Source organism: Cetorhinus maximus, chromosome 4, assembly GCF_964194155.1.
Source record: "Cetorhinus maximus chromosome 4, sCetMax3.hap1.1, whole genome shotgun sequence".
Lineage (NCBI taxonomy): Eukaryota > Metazoa > Chordata > Chondrichthyes > Lamniformes > Cetorhinidae > Cetorhinus > Cetorhinus maximus.
The window spans coordinates 168,554,753-168,570,884 of NC_135882.1; the positions used below are offsets into that span (position 1 = coordinate 168,554,753).

General features: G+C 40.9%; 1 protein-coding gene across 3 annotated transcripts in view; it reads right to left on the minus strand.

Moving 5' to 3' along the window:
- vps13b (vacuolar protein sorting 13 homolog B) overlaps positions 1 to 16,132 on the minus strand; it is a 1,109,808-nt gene that overhangs the window by 411,564 nt on the left and 682,112 nt on the right. For all 3 annotated transcript variants that reach the window (XM_078541117.1, XM_078541119.1, XM_078541118.1), the window contains exon 23: positions 15,618 to 15,852. In XM_078541117.1, coding sequence (XP_078397243.1) covers positions 15,618 to 15,852 — 235 coding nt within the window. The remainder of the gene's footprint in view (positions 1 to 15,617; positions 15,853 to 16,132) is intronic.

The window sequence follows — 16,132 nt, forward strand, 5'->3', positions numbered from 1 at the left end:
AAACATTCACTCCTTCCACCACCAACGCAGTTGCAGCAGTGTGTACCACCTACAAGATGCAACTCAACAGGCTCCATCAATAGCACCTTCCAAACCCTTGACCGCTACCTTCTGGAAGGACAAGGGCAGCAGACAGATGGGAACATCACCACCTGGAAGCCACAAACCATTCTGCCTTGGAACTATATTGCCGTTCCTTCACTGTCGCTGGATCAAAATGCTGGAACTTCCTCCCTAACAACACTGTGGGTGTACCAACACCACATGGACTGCAGAGGTTCAAGAAGCCAGCTCACCAAGGGCCATTAGGATGGGCAATAAATGCTGGCCCAGCCAGCGACACCCACAACCCATGAATGCAACAAAAAAAATTTCCAGCAAGATGTGCCACCTTATTAGCATATGTGATATTGCTTTAAATTATTAAGCTATCTTACATCACTGTAAAAAGCCACAGCTCCCTTGAACCTTTTGTGATTTTTATTTCTCTCTGTTTAATAGCAGTGGCAAAGTATGTTACGTGCTTCACAGGAAAAAATAAAAGTCTTATGTGAACCTCAACTCAAGCAATACAACTTATACCAGTACAACACATCAAAAGTCATACATATTCAGTTATTCTGTTCACAGCTGCTACATCAAATTAAAAGTAATGAAGTAATACAGAGTACAAGATGGGAAAACGTGAATACTCAGCTCATCTGCCTTGTTACATGTAAGAAATGAAGGTGTTCCTTATGAGTGGCCTAAACTGGGTCCTTCACTGTACCCCTTTATTCTCTGCAAAAAAAAACTTGTTAACATAATCAGAGCAGCCTCCAGGGAGCTGTCCCTCACCCCTCCTCAAGGTAATCTGCCATCATCTATCACCCTTTGCCTGTGTTGCATTCAAAAAAATCAGACAACAGAGGAGGAGGCCATTCAGCCCATCATGCCTTTTGTAGAGTTATCCAATAGTCCCACTACCTGCTCTTCTCCATAGCCCTGCAAAACCTACCTTTTACAGGATATATGCAATCCCATTTGAAAGGTACAATATGAAAAGGAGGCCATTTGACACATTGTGCCTTTGTCAACTCTTTGAAAGCTACGTCCCACTCCCCTGTTCTTCCCCATAGCACTGCAATTTGTGCTTTTTCAGCAACTTATAGTTTAAACTACAAAAAAGAGATTCTCCATTTAATTTTTAGCACGACTGAAAATCTCCTACTACAGTTATACGTTAAACTGTCCCTTCATTGGCATTTCATCCTCCAAGAGCTAATCTAAAATTGCTCCCAACTCCTGATAACTTGTTTCCTTTTTACTTTCTAAGCCGGGTAACTTCTAATCCCAGAACTGCCTTTCACTGTGAGGTTTCCGGTGTAGATGGACTGCAGCGGTTTAAGAAAGCAGTTACCAACCACCACCTTCTAAAGGGCAATTAGGGATGGGCAATAAATGCTGGCCTAACCAGCGATGCCCTAGGCCCATGAATAAATAAAAGATGCTTTCCTCTAGCTCCAAGGTGGGCAAACCTTGCAGCTTTCTTTAAATCCTCACGAACTCAGTCTTCAATCTGTGTGTGAGCTCCCATGCTTGTTCTGCATGGTGAATAATAGCATTTTCTCTGCTTAAGGTGGAAGCCTAGCAGCTTCTATCTGTTGCTCTCTACTCCTCAGATGGCTGCAGGTCACACCAAACCAAACTTAACCTGCGTTTTATCTGGATTACCTTTTTCTTCCTCAAGGTTCAAATGCTGAGGGAATTTTGAGTGTGGAAATTGTGGAGGCAATGGCCATAATTTTTCAATCTTCCTTAGACTCGGGGTGGTCCCGGAGGACCGGAGAATTGTAAATGTTACACCCTTGTTCAAAGAAAAGTTGTAAAGGTAAGCTCAACAGACCTGTACGGGTAGCTTCTAGAACAATAATTAAGGACAAAATTAATGGTCACATGGACAAATCTGGGTTAATTCAGGAAAGCCAGCATGTATTTCTTAAGGAAAAATTGTGTTTAACTAACTTTAGAAGAGGTGACATCGAGGGTTGATGAAGGCAATGCTGTTGATGTGGTTTAGATGGACTTCCAAAAGGCATTTTATACAATACCACACAACAGACTTGTAAGCAAAGTTATGGCTCATGGAATAAAACAGACAGTAGCAACATAGACACAAAATTGGCTAAGTGACAGGAAACAAAGAGTAGTGGTCCATGGATGTCTTTCAGGCTGGAGAAAGTTTTGTAGTGGAGTTCCCCAGGAGTTAGTGTTGGGACCCTTGCTTTTCCTGATATATATACTGACTTGCACTTTGGTGTACAGGGCACAATTTCAAAATTTGCAGATAATACAAAACTTGGAAGCATTGCGAACTCTGAGGAGGATCGTATAGAGCTTCAAAAAGGCATAGACAAGTTGGTGGAATGGGAAAACAGGTGGCAGATGAAGTTCAATGCGGAGAAATATCAAGTGATTCATTTGGTAAGAACAACAATGGAGAGACAATATAAAACAAAAGGTACAACTCTAAAGGAGATGCAGGAGCAGAGGCACCTGGGTGTATATGTACATAAGTCATTGAAGGTGGGAGGACAGGTTGTGAGCGCAGTTAATAAAGCATACAATATCCTAGACTTTATTAATAGGGGCATAAGAGTACAAGAGCAAGGAGGTTATGTTGAACTTGTATTCAATAAAAGTTCGGTCTCAGCTGAAGTATTGCGTCCAGTTCTGGGCGCTGCACTTTTAGAAAGATGTAAAGGCATTGGAGAGAGTTCAGAAAAGATTCACAAGAATGGTTCCAGGGATGAGGAACTTCGGTTATGAAAATATATTGGAGAAGTTGGGACTATTCTCTTTGGTGAAAAAGTGGCTGAGAGGAGATTTGATAGAGGTATGCAAAATCATGAGGGAGCTGGACAGAGTAGATAGGGAGAAACTGTTCCCACCCATGAAAGGATCAAGAACAAGATGGTACAGATTTAAGGTAATTTTCAAAAGAAGCAAAAGCGATATGAGGAAAAAAACATTTTCACGCAGTGAGTGGTTAATGCACTGCCTGATTGCGTGGTGGAGGCAGTTTGAATTGAGGCATTCAAAGGGGGATTGGACAGTTTTTTGAAAAGAAACAATGTGCAGGGAATTGGGGAGAAGGCAGGAGAATGGCACTAAGTAAACTGCTCATTCAGAGAGCTGATGCAGACACAATGGGCTGAATGGCCTCCTTTTGTGCTCTTAAAATTCTGTCATTCTGTGACTCTGTTGAGCCAATACCTCAGCTATTATTGCTTTTATAGCACCTACGTTTAATTCTATTTGCAACTTTTCTGCCACTGCTTTCAAATTAACCTTTGTTAACTACTGGAAAGCACTCAAAGGCAAGTTCCCTCTTTCAAGGAAAGCTTCAGCAATTAACATAGCCATTTTTAACTTCTCAATGATACAGCAAAAGTTACAGTGAAACCTTGCTCTTTTAAACTTTAGCAAACCCCAGCGTACCCAGCTCACCTGTGGATTCAAAATCAGTAAGGAAATCCTGATTTCACTAACACTCATATCATTACGGTTAGGCAGACTCCAGAAGAAGTCACATAACCCCCTTCATTTACCCCAAGTTTGAAGCTATAGACCCAAAATATAATTGTCTTATAAACCAAAAGATACAGTCATAAAACATAATAACCTTATAAACCTCATAATTGTAACTGTAACATTCTCTAGCCAGTTTCTTCTCATTTACACTGTCAAAGCCCTAACACAATTTTGAACACCTCCATCAAATCTTCCTTGAACCTGCTATGTTCAAAGGAAAGCCATCCCAGCTTCTCGAGTCTTTCCACAAACTGAAGTTCCTTATCCCTGGTACCGTTCTAGCAAATTCCCTCTCTGCCCTTTCCAAGGCAAAGATGCATATACAGCTCAGAACTCACTCATTCACCAGCCAGTTATAGAACTGGTAGGAATTTTTAAGTCAGTATCAAGAGCACTGAAGTCAAATGTGTGTTTATTTTAACTGTCAGCTGCAAAAAGCAGTCCATATTTACTGTGACCTTGATAGAGGACCAAGACACCCTTATGGGCTATAAAAATAGCTGGTTTAGGAGCCAACAATGGATGACTAAAAAGCTAATAAAGAGGGAGAAAGTTTATCATGAAAGTAAATTAGCAAGAAATATAAAAACAAACAGCAAGAACTTCTATGGGTATATAAAAAGAGTGGCTAAAGTGAGCGGGAGACACTTGGAGGATGCGGCTGGAGAATTGATAACTGGGAACAGGGAAATGACAGATAATTTAAACCAATGTTTTGCATCGGTCTTCATGGTGGACAACACTATAAACATCCCAAAGATATCAGATAAACAAGGAGCTAATGGGAGGCACAAAGCTGTTGACAAACTAAAAGACAGGCAAGTCGCCAGGACCTGATGGCCCGAACCAAAGGTTTTAAAGGAAGTGGCTGCAGAGATAGTGGAGGCATTGGTTGAAATATTCCAGAACTCACTGGATTCTGGGAGGGTCCCAGCGGATTGTAAAACTGCTATTATGATGCCCCTGTTCAAGAAGGGAGGGAGACAAAAAGCAGGAAATTATAGGCCAGTCAGCCCAACATCTGTCGTTGGGAAAATGCTCGAGTCCATTATTAAGGAAGAAATAGCAGGACATTTAGAAAAGCTTAATGCGATCAAACGAGTCAACCTGGTTTGTGAAAGGGAAATCATATTCGACAAATTTGCTAGAGTTCTTTGAGGATACAACAAGCAGAGTTGATAGAGGGGAACCGGTGGATGTAGTGTATTTGGATTTCCAGAAGGCATTTCATAAGGTACCACATAAAAGGTTATTACACAAGATAGGAGCTCACAGTATTGGGGGTAATGTATTAGCATGGATTGAGGATTGGTTAACACACAGAAGACAGAGAGTCGGGATTAATGGGTCTTTTTCAGGTTGGAAAGACGTAACTAGTGGAGTGCCACAAGGATCAGCCCTAGGGCCTCAATTATTTACTATCTATATTAATAACTTGGAGAAGGAGGCAGGAAAATATAGCCAAATTTGCTGACGATACAAAAATAGGTGGGAGAGCATGCTGTAATGAGGACATAAGGAATCTCCAAAGGGATATAGATAGGGTGAGTGAGTTGGCAAAAGCTTGGCAGATGGAGGTTAATGTAGGAAAAGTGTGAGGTCATGCACTTTGGTAGGAAGAATCAAAAGGCAGACTATTATTTAAATAATTGGAGAGAGACTCCAAAAAAATGCAGCACCGAGGGATCTGGGTGTTCTTGTGCCTGAAACACAAAAAGTTAGCATGCAGGTGCAGCAAGTAATTAAGAAGGTAAATAGAATTTTAGCATATTGCTAGGGGGTTGGAGGTTAAAAATAGGGAAGTCTTGTTACAACTCTACAGAGTGTTGATGAGGCCGTGCTTGGAGTGTTGTATACAGTTTTGGTCCCTGTATTTAAGAAAAAATATATTGGCATTGGAGGTAGTTCAAAAGAGATTCATTAGGCTGATTCCTGGGATGAAGGGATTGACTTATCAAGAACATCTAAACAGGTTAGACCTTTATTCATTAGAGTTTAGAAGAATGAGGGGTGATCTAATTGAAATGTACAAGATTCTGAGGGAGCTTGACAGGGTAGATGTTGAGAAGGTGTTTCCACTAGTGGGGGAATCTGAACTAGGGGACATAGTTACAGAATAAAGGGACATTCATTTAAAATTGAGATGCAAAGGAATTTCTTCTCTCATTATGAATGTCTGGAATTCGCTACCCCAGAGAGTTGAGAGGCTAGAACACTGAAAGTATTTAAAGGGGAGGTAAATAGATTTTTGAAATATCGGGGAGCTGAGGGCTATGAGGAGCTGGCATGAAAGAGGAATTGAGGCCTGGGGCAGATCAGCCATGATCTTATTGAATGGTGGGGCAGGCTTGAGGGGACGAATGGCTTACTCCTGCTCCTATTTCTTATGTTCTTATGTTCTTAAATAACACTATGGCTTGTAGAATACAATATGCTGATCTGATATGTATTCTGCTAGATGCTGAGTAATAGCAGAAATTAATCTGTTCCCTGCATTACTGAGATGAAGAATGTTTCATACTACTTTCTGCCTTAAGTACAACATATGACCTGTGTAATGTTTTAGCATACACACGCCTATCCTGACAGATTTTTTCCAACTTTCATGACTACCACCAGTTCAGGTATAGGTTATTTTAGCATAATGTTAACAGAATTGCAGCAGATCCGCCTGTGCAGCCAAAAAACGCTTAATTTCCACACCATTTCTGCACAGATGCTGACTGGCCGACAGCTTTTCCTGTTTTTGCACTGTAGGGTAAGGTGCTTTCCCCAACAGCTCAGCTGAAAACTGACATCATTCAGCAAATTATATTGGCACAGTTAAATGTCAAGAATTTATGGAACATAACAGGACTGAGCAAGGAGAGCACTTAAATCTAACCTGAAATTTAAAATCAGTCCTCAACAACCTCTCTCATTTCTTGAGAGGCAACCAATTTAAAAATTATCGCATTATATTGACTTTTACTTTATACCAATGACTGTTTAAAATAAAATCTTCCAATACTATCTACAATTTTCAGAGTTATGTGAGAATTTTCCCCCTATTATAACTTTTCCACAAGTCTGAGTGAAAACAACTACTGTGCAGTTTAAAAGTAGCTTGCTCTTTGTCCAAAATCTAAAATGTTTTTATAGCTTTTAGTCTTTGTTTAATATAAACTGCTTTGCTTTCTGTCTGTGCTCAGTATATAAAAATTAATTCTGGATTTTGTTCAATGCCTACAAAGCTTACTTCCAAAAATAATATTTGAAATTCACTGGTACAGCACTCCTCCTGCTTATCTCCGCTCCGCAAAATGGAATGGAGCCTTTAAATCCATAAAGTTAATCTCATCTATAGCTTCAATCTACTCTAACTCAAACAAGCAATCAGGTTGCAGCCTATTTAAAACATTCTCAGACAGAAAACTAAACAACTTACTTGCTTTTAAACTTTTGGTAAGGCATAGTAAAGATGTTTCACTGCAGATTTATAGTTTGCTGTTAATACATCACAAAGGTCAAAAAAATTCTAAAAATATGATGAAAAGTCTGAAGCAGAACACTTCAAATAATGTTACATATTTATCAATTACAAACAAAAAATAAACCTGATCTGTCTGAGATTGCTTTTAAATTATTGGTGATTAGCAATCTTATACTTTTTAGTCAAAATTTCAAATATTACTCAAAGAATACATTTTTCGTTTACACCACAAATGACAAATTAAGATAAGCAAAATTACAACGTCAATTAAACTAATTTAAACACTTGCCACATTTCACATTTATAACAGTAAACGTAGAACCAAGGTCCTCTAAATAAAACCACATTTATATACAATACAGGAACCTTGACTTATTTTTGCAGGCAACCTACTGCTCGTAGCACAAAAATACATGAAGTGTTAGCTATTATATACGGGTTACATGACAAGCATAGAATAATTCTTCAGTTTATGTCTTGCCTAACCACAAGTGACAGGTAATTTGCAGCTCTACTGCCTATTGACATAAGAAATTCTGTCATAATGTGAGCACATTATTCCACTTGTCACAGAAAGTCGATTTGATCTTGCACACGCTCATGTATTAGAAAGGAAAAAGTCCTAAAGAAGAAAGGGGTACATTTTCAACATTTCTCCATTGTAAAAATAGTAAAAGCTTTCATTTTCATACGCAAATCACAAACAAAAGGGCTTACAGCCACAAAGTGACTCTATTATATTTAGACATGAGTCGGAAATTGAGATTACAGTGAAGCTAAGGTATTATGACAACCAATCATAACTGATGACAAAATGTCAACTTGACAGAGTTGGTACAACTCTTGCATCTGGATTAGAAAGCCTGAGCCCAGAGCTGAATTTATAATCAAGGCTGATTTCCCAGTACAATAGTAAGAGACTGCTGAGACATGAAACCAAAATCATACCTGCCCATTTTGGTGACTCGGGTGGATATTAAAAATCTCAGGACACTATATATAGGGTTTCCTTTGTGCCCAAGCAAACAGTCGCCTCTTCAAACACACTCAGCAGAATACTGATCTCATTGCTGTGTCAAGCATTAGCTGGTACATTTCTCCACATAAGAGTCACTTCAAAAAGTGAATTACTGGTGGAAAATAATTGATTTGTTTGTCAATGTAATAAAGAGAAACTACCAAATTATCTGGCCAGTGTTTCATTGCTGTTGCAGGGCCCTCCTGTGTGCCAAGTTGATGGCCACATTCCCTATATTATGAAAAGTGATTACGCTTCAGAAGTACTTAATTTGCTGTAAAGCACTTTGAGGCCTGTAGAAATGCAGTTCTTTATTTATTTATATAACAGGGGTCTGATATCCTAAATATAGTCACAAACTTAAGAGTTTGATGAGAGGACATGTGAGCTTGAAATTATTTAAATATTTTAATGTCAAATGGAAAGCGCACCTGAAATAGATGTAGAAAAATCTGACAGAATATGGAAATGTCTGCATCATTTAAAAACCAATTGGGGAATGGTGACCTGAGATTTTAACTGCAAGAAATCACTTATCTCAGTTAGATTAATTCCAGTGACAGATAGAAGCTCAGGCGATCTTAACCACTGGGACACTTTAACTTGCCTTCTATTGACTCCCCCTACCCCGCCCCAATCCTCTGGCTGGTGGGTGCGAAGAAAGCGCCTGTCAGTTTGCGAAAATTTGGGAAGGCCTTGGCCTTCTGACATGGGCATGCAAATGTGGGGTTTCCCTCAGAGTTTTAGGAGGAGGGGCGGTGGGTGGAGGGATGCGGAAGAGGTGGGGAGATTTGCAGGGGACAGGGCTGGGCGGTCTAAACATTTGCTGTGAGGCCCAGAAGGAGCAGAGCATCCTGGGCTTCACAAAAGGAAAGTTAAAAACGTACCCTGAATGGCCTCTTTTGCTTTCAATCCTCTTTACGCTTTCATTTACCTAGTAGGAAAGCTTCAACAGGTTCCATGCTCACATCAAGGGTTTAAATTGCCAGTAAGGCCCAATGACATCTTTAAGCCCTAATCTACATACTTTAAAAAGCCCTGGTCAGCTACAGGGGTGCACCTTTGTCACCTGCACAGGGGAGCAGGTAAAATTTGAAGATAACCGGATAATCAGTGGGTATGTCAACTGGTTGATTTAAATACCTATCCACCCAGTTGAAACCAGCTCCACTTTGTTGGGCGTGGGTTGCGCCATTTTCAAACAGGATACATTTCACTGTGAATTAATCAGCATCAGTTACATTGTTTTGTCAGGCTAATCAAATTAGAAAAGTCACAAAGAAAACAAGAACCTGACCATGTTTCCGCCAGTTCCTGAGATGCCTCAATAAGTGACCTCAGTTGTCAGATAGAGTCTATCCATAGCAAGCTTCCCCAAAACACACTCTTTCTGTCCTCTTGCTGCTTTCTTGCTACTCTGAATACCCCAAGTCTCCACACAAATTAACTTAAAAGGGAGCAACCCCATGGGCTGAATTTTACGTCAGGCGGGCGGGCGCGCGCCCACCCGAAAATCGTGTGAGAAGTCGTCGGGCGAGCGTCCCGAAGTCATCGTGCACTTGCGCAATATTTCACTTGGCAAGCACGTGCAAAAGTCAGAAGCGGCCACCAATAATTAAGGGGGCAAGGAAGCCCCATTAACGGAGCAACTGTCTCCGATTTTTTTGTGGCCTGTCCAACTTTACGGTTGGCGGACGGGCGAATTGGCCAGGCGGACTTTACATTTTTCATTAAACCTCATCCAAGGGTGGGATGAAATTTCAATTATGAAATAAAATAAAAATCAATATCTGTGGACAGCATTTTTATCAGCTGTACTTTCAGGTGATTGATTGGGATGCATGGACATTTTTTTTCAGCTTTTGAAACCTTTATTTGATGATTTTCAGGTCTGCAGCTCCCTGAGGCAGCTGTCTGCCTTCAGGGAGTTTTCTCACAGCGCTCACCCATGCCCGTGGTGATGTCATCACCCACCCTCCACCCTTCCCCACCCCGGTAGCACTGAGCATTTCAGCGCGCATTTCAAGCTGGCTGGTCATTAATTGGCCAGCCAGCATGAAATAGTGGTTGATTGCAGCCAGCGGTCCGTTTCCCGGCCGCTTCCGGACCAGCCGATCAGCCGTGCCCGCCACAGGTAAAATTCAGGCCCATATTTTTGTACAAGAAAGGAAGAGAAAGGATGAGGAAATGATACAGAGAGATACTGAGATAATAAAATACATGAAAGTTGAAAGAATGAGCACAAGCATAAAAAGACAAAGATAGATTAACTGCAACATAAACAAATAAAGCTTGCAAAGCAAGCAGAAGGTCAGAGTGAGTAAAAGAGGGAAACATACATTTTTTTTACTTTATCTCCATGATCAATGTTATGGAAAAACAACTAACTTATTCTAACTAACAAAACAATTGAGGGACCCTACTGATGTCATTAACCACAAAAGCAGAATCTGAATGGTTCATGAAACTCATCAGACCCTGAAATGATGTTATAGGCCATGACTCACTGCAGCCGAACTTTTACTTTATGCAATATGAAAACAGACACTTACTGGCAATAGTGCAGTCAGAGCAAAGGTAGCTTGGATCATTATTGGAATAGACTTTCTAGAGGTGATTAATGTGCTATTTCTGATTCGGATACCCATCTACAAAAAATGTTATTTATTTTATTAAGACATTCCTCCACCTCGAGGTTTGCCATCAGTTAGCACTGTGAAGCCAACATTTGGACAGCGTGCAAGGTTAACAGCGAAAGTCTTCGAGTGAAGCAAACCATTTGAGAAGAAAACACAGTGAACAAAACACCATTTTCCAGTGTACAAAAATGTAAACCGTTCATCTATTGTACTAATGGATCACTACAATAACATAGCTCGCTTACAGTCATCTTCGAGCACATTCCTCTGAACAAAACTTGTGCCAAAAGGTAAAACATCTGCTTCTCCTCAGTTATAAATGGATGGCTCAGATATGAACAGCAAATTCAGTTTTGGCAGTGATATCACTTACCTGCAAGTTCTCAAACATTTGATGCTAGACTTGAAATTGGTCATATTAACCATGTGCATCATGACTTAACTAAAATAAATTGATGCAGGGGTTTTACTGCAGTGGGGCGCCTCAAATTATTTTCCTCACCCTTCAGATTGAAAATTTTTTGCGTTGCAAATTATTGGAAGTGCAAATTGATAACGGGGAGGCGAGGGCAACAGGTCATCTGGGGCCTTAGTGAACCACTGATGATTAAGGGTACAGAAAGAAATAGAGACAATGGAAAAGGGGATATGGTGAATTAGAGTCAAGTTAGAGCAGAAACAGTAAGAAAGATTGAATTAAGGCACAAGGGAATGTTATGGCACAGCCGGTGGTAAACGCTGAGCTGCTCAAATCCCAGAGGGAAACTTGAAATGACTGCCACGGCTTGTTTTGGAATTTGTACAAATTTCAAGTGCGTGCCTTGAATTCAGTAAGAATAAGGCCACCAAGTCTTATAGGTTTCTTACAAAACTAAATTAAACTTTTATTAATAGAAGAAATGATTTTAAAAACATGTAGATATACAAATTGCTACTATGATAACTTTTAAATCCCCAAATTAATCTAACTCCCAGTTACACTTTCATTAAGGCAACAGTAAAACACAGATTTTAAAAGACCCAGGCAAAGAAACATGATACCCTGAACAAGGTCAGCAGATAGATGGGAACACTACCACCTGGAAGTTCCCTTCCAAGCCACCCACCACTCTGATTTGGAAATATATCACCGTTCCTGTACTGTCGCTGGGTCAAAATCCTGGAACTCCCTTCCTAACAGCGCTGTGGGTGTACCTACACCACATGGACTGCAGCGGTTCAAGAAGGCAGTTCACCATCACCTTCTCAAGGAATTAGGGGTGGGCAATAAATGCTGGCCCAGCCAGCGAAGCCCACATCCAATAAATGAATTTTTTTAAAAATCCAATTCAAAGTGAGTTTTCTGTCATGGACAGCAGCTTGAGGTGTAGAGGCAGAAGGCTTTTCACATGTTAGATCTTAAAATGCCTACCCTTACACACAGCCTTCGCTCCTTTATCTGTATTTTCCCCTTTGAATGCAAATTCCCATTGTTTCACTATGTCTTTGGACTTTACCTTTCTAATAACAAAAATCTCTCATAGCACCAAGTTTACCAATAATCTTTGGGAAAAATAAACACATTGGCCAGGATTTTCCGGTTGTCGGGCAGGGCGAGCGGGAGCAGCCGCGAAACGGACCTCTGCCCGCAATCCGACCCCGACCGCAATTTCACACCGGCTGGTCAATTGACAACCAGTCAGCGTGAAACACGCGCTGCAGCACTGCTGGAGTGGGGGCGGCAGGAGCGCGAGCGCTGAAGTTCATGGGTGCGCGCAGTAAAAGCTCCATGAGGCACAGAGCTGTCTCAGGGAGCTGAAGATTTTTATCAATAAAAATAAAGAATTTTAAAATAACGAAAACATGTTCCCTCATGTGACTCTTCACATGAGCAGGGACATGTAAAATATGAGTGCAAAAAAGTTTGTATTTTTTTTTAATCACTGGTCAAAACCTCACCCCACCTGTGGATGAGGTTTCACCAAAAATGCGAAAGCCACTTGGGTTTTTAGCCTGCCCGCCAACCGAACGGTTGGACAGGCAGTGAAAAATTCCCAGCAATTAGGGAATTGTTTAAGGGCCTTAATAGGCCGCTTAATTGTCTGCGGGAGCGCTGCCAACTCCCACACGCGCCCGCCAACCGTAATATTGCGCAAGTGCACGATGATGTTGGGACACTTGCCCGACGTCACAGCGTGTCATTTTACACTCGGTCGGTTCGGGCGCAAGCCCGCCCAACGAGCCAAAAATTCCGCCCACTGTTTCTGAACTTCACTAGGTGACAGATTTTACCCCTCCTTTGAAAACAACCTAGTGTGGTTTATTTGAAAATGGAAATGTTCTGTTACCCTTTACATTTTAAACTTCCTCCATGTTTACCTACTTAACATTTCAAACCTAGCTCATCTTTTAATACATCAAAGCCTTCAGACCAGCTGCCTTTAATCCAATTTAAGACACACACGCACACACGCACACACACTTATGGGGAAAAATATTTCCCCATCGGTGGGGGGGCGGCTGTGCGGGGGTGGGCATGCAGCCGATCGGTGCCCCCAATTGGCTGGGCACTGCCATTTTACATGGGCGAGCCAATTAAAGTCCGCCCAGCGTGACACACGCCTGGAAGCGCTGAGCGCTCCCTGTGCAGGCGGGGGGCTGGGGGGGGCGTTGCCTGAGTTGGGAGCGTGCGAAAGAGCACAGAAATCTCCCTGAGGCACAGAGGATGCCTCAGGGAGATTAGTTTTAAGTTTAAACAGTTTAATGAAGTGTTGAAAATTTTTTAATGACATGCCCCCTCAAATGGAACTGTCACATGAGCTGGGGCATGTGCATTAATTTTAATAAAAAATTTTCTGAAAATTTTAAATCGTTCATGAAGCCTCATCCCGCCTGTGGATGAGGTTCCACGAAAAACGCGAAGGCCTCCGGGGCTCGTCGCTGTCTGCCAACCTTAAGGTTGGGTGGGCAGCTCAGCTGATTGCCTTCATTGCTTTTTAACAGGCCTTTGACAGTTTGGCGGGCTTGCAGCTGACTGGGATGCGCGCCTGCTGAACTGAAAATCTAAATGCCCCACCTGCCGAGCCGAAGATTCTGCCCATAGACACAAAAACCACTATTTTACAATAAATTCCAATAACATTATTATATCTTTCTGACAGGAAAAGAAACAGAAAAGTAGGAAAAATATCAGGAATCTAAAATTAAAATGTGCTAAGTCTTTAGGAATGATTTAGCACCTAGCACCTGCAAGATTCACTGGTCATTACATGGGTCCTTATGTTGTTAAGTGCAAGCCCTAACTTTCTATAGTGAGTTTAATAAGCAATTAATACACAAATGCAACAATTTCTTTGACCTCATGGAGAAGATATCGGTGAGCTACTGTTTTTGCTGAGCTACTGGTGGAGCAGTGCAAACCATCCAGTAATCTGTGGCAATTCACAACTGCTGGCGTATGTCTTCCTCACCACAAATTGCTGGACGATTTACACATTAATAACAGAGAACGCCATTAAACTGGCAAATATTTTGCCAGCAAAGTGTACAGTATCAAAATTCACATCTCAAACGGCATATTGTTGAACTCCAGAACTGAAGATGGTCAATAAAACCAACCTTTCTTCTACTACAAGTGTCTTCCTTGTATCAAAGATTAATCGCCTTAACAAAAATGTAATAAGTATTTTTTTGGTGATTCACACTAAAATATACCGTCCTTAGATGACTTCTTACTTTTGCAGGTATTACTGCTATAAGGTTCAATATTTGTAGCTACATTTCGTGTCCTGTGCAGCAACAGTTTTCACACATAACTGGCCTGGTAAAATTAAGTTCACATATTTTGTTTATTAAAGTTAAAAATAAGGTTAAGACAAACAAACTGTTGATGACATAGAATCTTCTGCTATGTGCTCTAATTGGTCCATACTGATGTTTATGCCTCACCCAAACCTCTTCTCACTCTACTGCATCTAGCCATATCAAGCATGCTGTCCTATTCCTTTCTCATTTATTTATCTAGCTTCCCCTTAAATGCATCAATGTTATTTGCCTCAACTGTGATAGTAAATCCCAAATTCTAACCATTCTCTAGGTAAAGAAGATTCTCCTGAATTTCACCTTGTATTTAATAGTGTTACCTTATATTGGTGACTGCTAGTTTTTCATTTCCTTTCAAGTGGAATCATCATTTACATGATGCATTGGAGGCAGTTCAAAGGAGATTTACTAGATTGATACCTGCAATGAGTGGGCTGTCTTATGAGGAAAGGTTGGACAGACTGAGCTTGTTTCCACTGGAGTTTAGAAGAGTGAGGGGTGATTTGATTGAAATAAACAAGATCCTGAACGGCCTTGACAAGGTGGACTTCAAAAGGATATTTCCTCTTGTGGGTGAGTCCAGAACTAGGGGGCACTGTTTTAAAATTAGGGGTTGCCCTCTTAGGACACAGCGAGGAGAAATTTTTTTCTCTCAGAGGGTTGTGCGACTTTGGAACTCTCTGTCTCAGAAGGTAGGTTATTGAATATTTTTAAGGCAGAGGTTGATAGATTCTTGTTAGGCAAGGGAATCAAAGGGTTAGATGGCAATGTGGAAATCGAAACACAAGGTCATCAGCCATGATCTTATGGAATGGTGGAGCAGGCTCAAGGGGCCGAATGGTCTACTCCTGTTTCTATTTCTTATGTTATTATTTCAACATCCACTCTATCAAACCCTTTTAAAATCAATAGCAAGCAATGGTAAAAACAACAATAAAAGTTATATCAATGTTTTTAGTATCTGGAATCAATGAAAGAAATTGTATCATAATATAAAGTAGAGCTACTTGGCACAATCCTCAAAGGTTTGTAAACTCTGTGCCATGGGGAGAAAGAGATTCAAATCAAGAAACTGAGCATATGAGCCGAAGCCAGAACAGCAGATGGACCATACCTTCTTCCAGAATAGGCCTTGAAATGACAAAAGGAATCTCCTGCAGTGGTTCCATGTATTTGTGGCCTGCACTGATCACTTTTATCTGAGGTAAGCAGATGACCAAAGTCCCAGGCATACTTGCTTCAGTATGGTACCAATTCCTCACCGTCCCAGGGATGTCACCCGCCACGATTGTGCTTGGCGAGGGCAGGCTCTCGTTTGGAAAGAATACACAACACGACTGAACCTCCAGCTGAAAGAGAAGAATATAAGTTTCATCAAAAATCAAATAAATGCTGCTTGTAGCTGAATTTTCGAGTCACTATTGACCTCAGTTTGTACATGTTAAACATAATACTGTAGAGTTCTTTAAAAAATCAAGTTGAGAGACCAGATAACACAGTCCCTTTCACCAATTTGTTATTCCCCGTAAAGACATATCTCATTCCTAACCATTAAGGTATGAAGTTTATTCAATGTAGACTCTTTGAAATTGGCCATTTTTTAAAAAGAAAAGCCAACGTGTGGCGAAG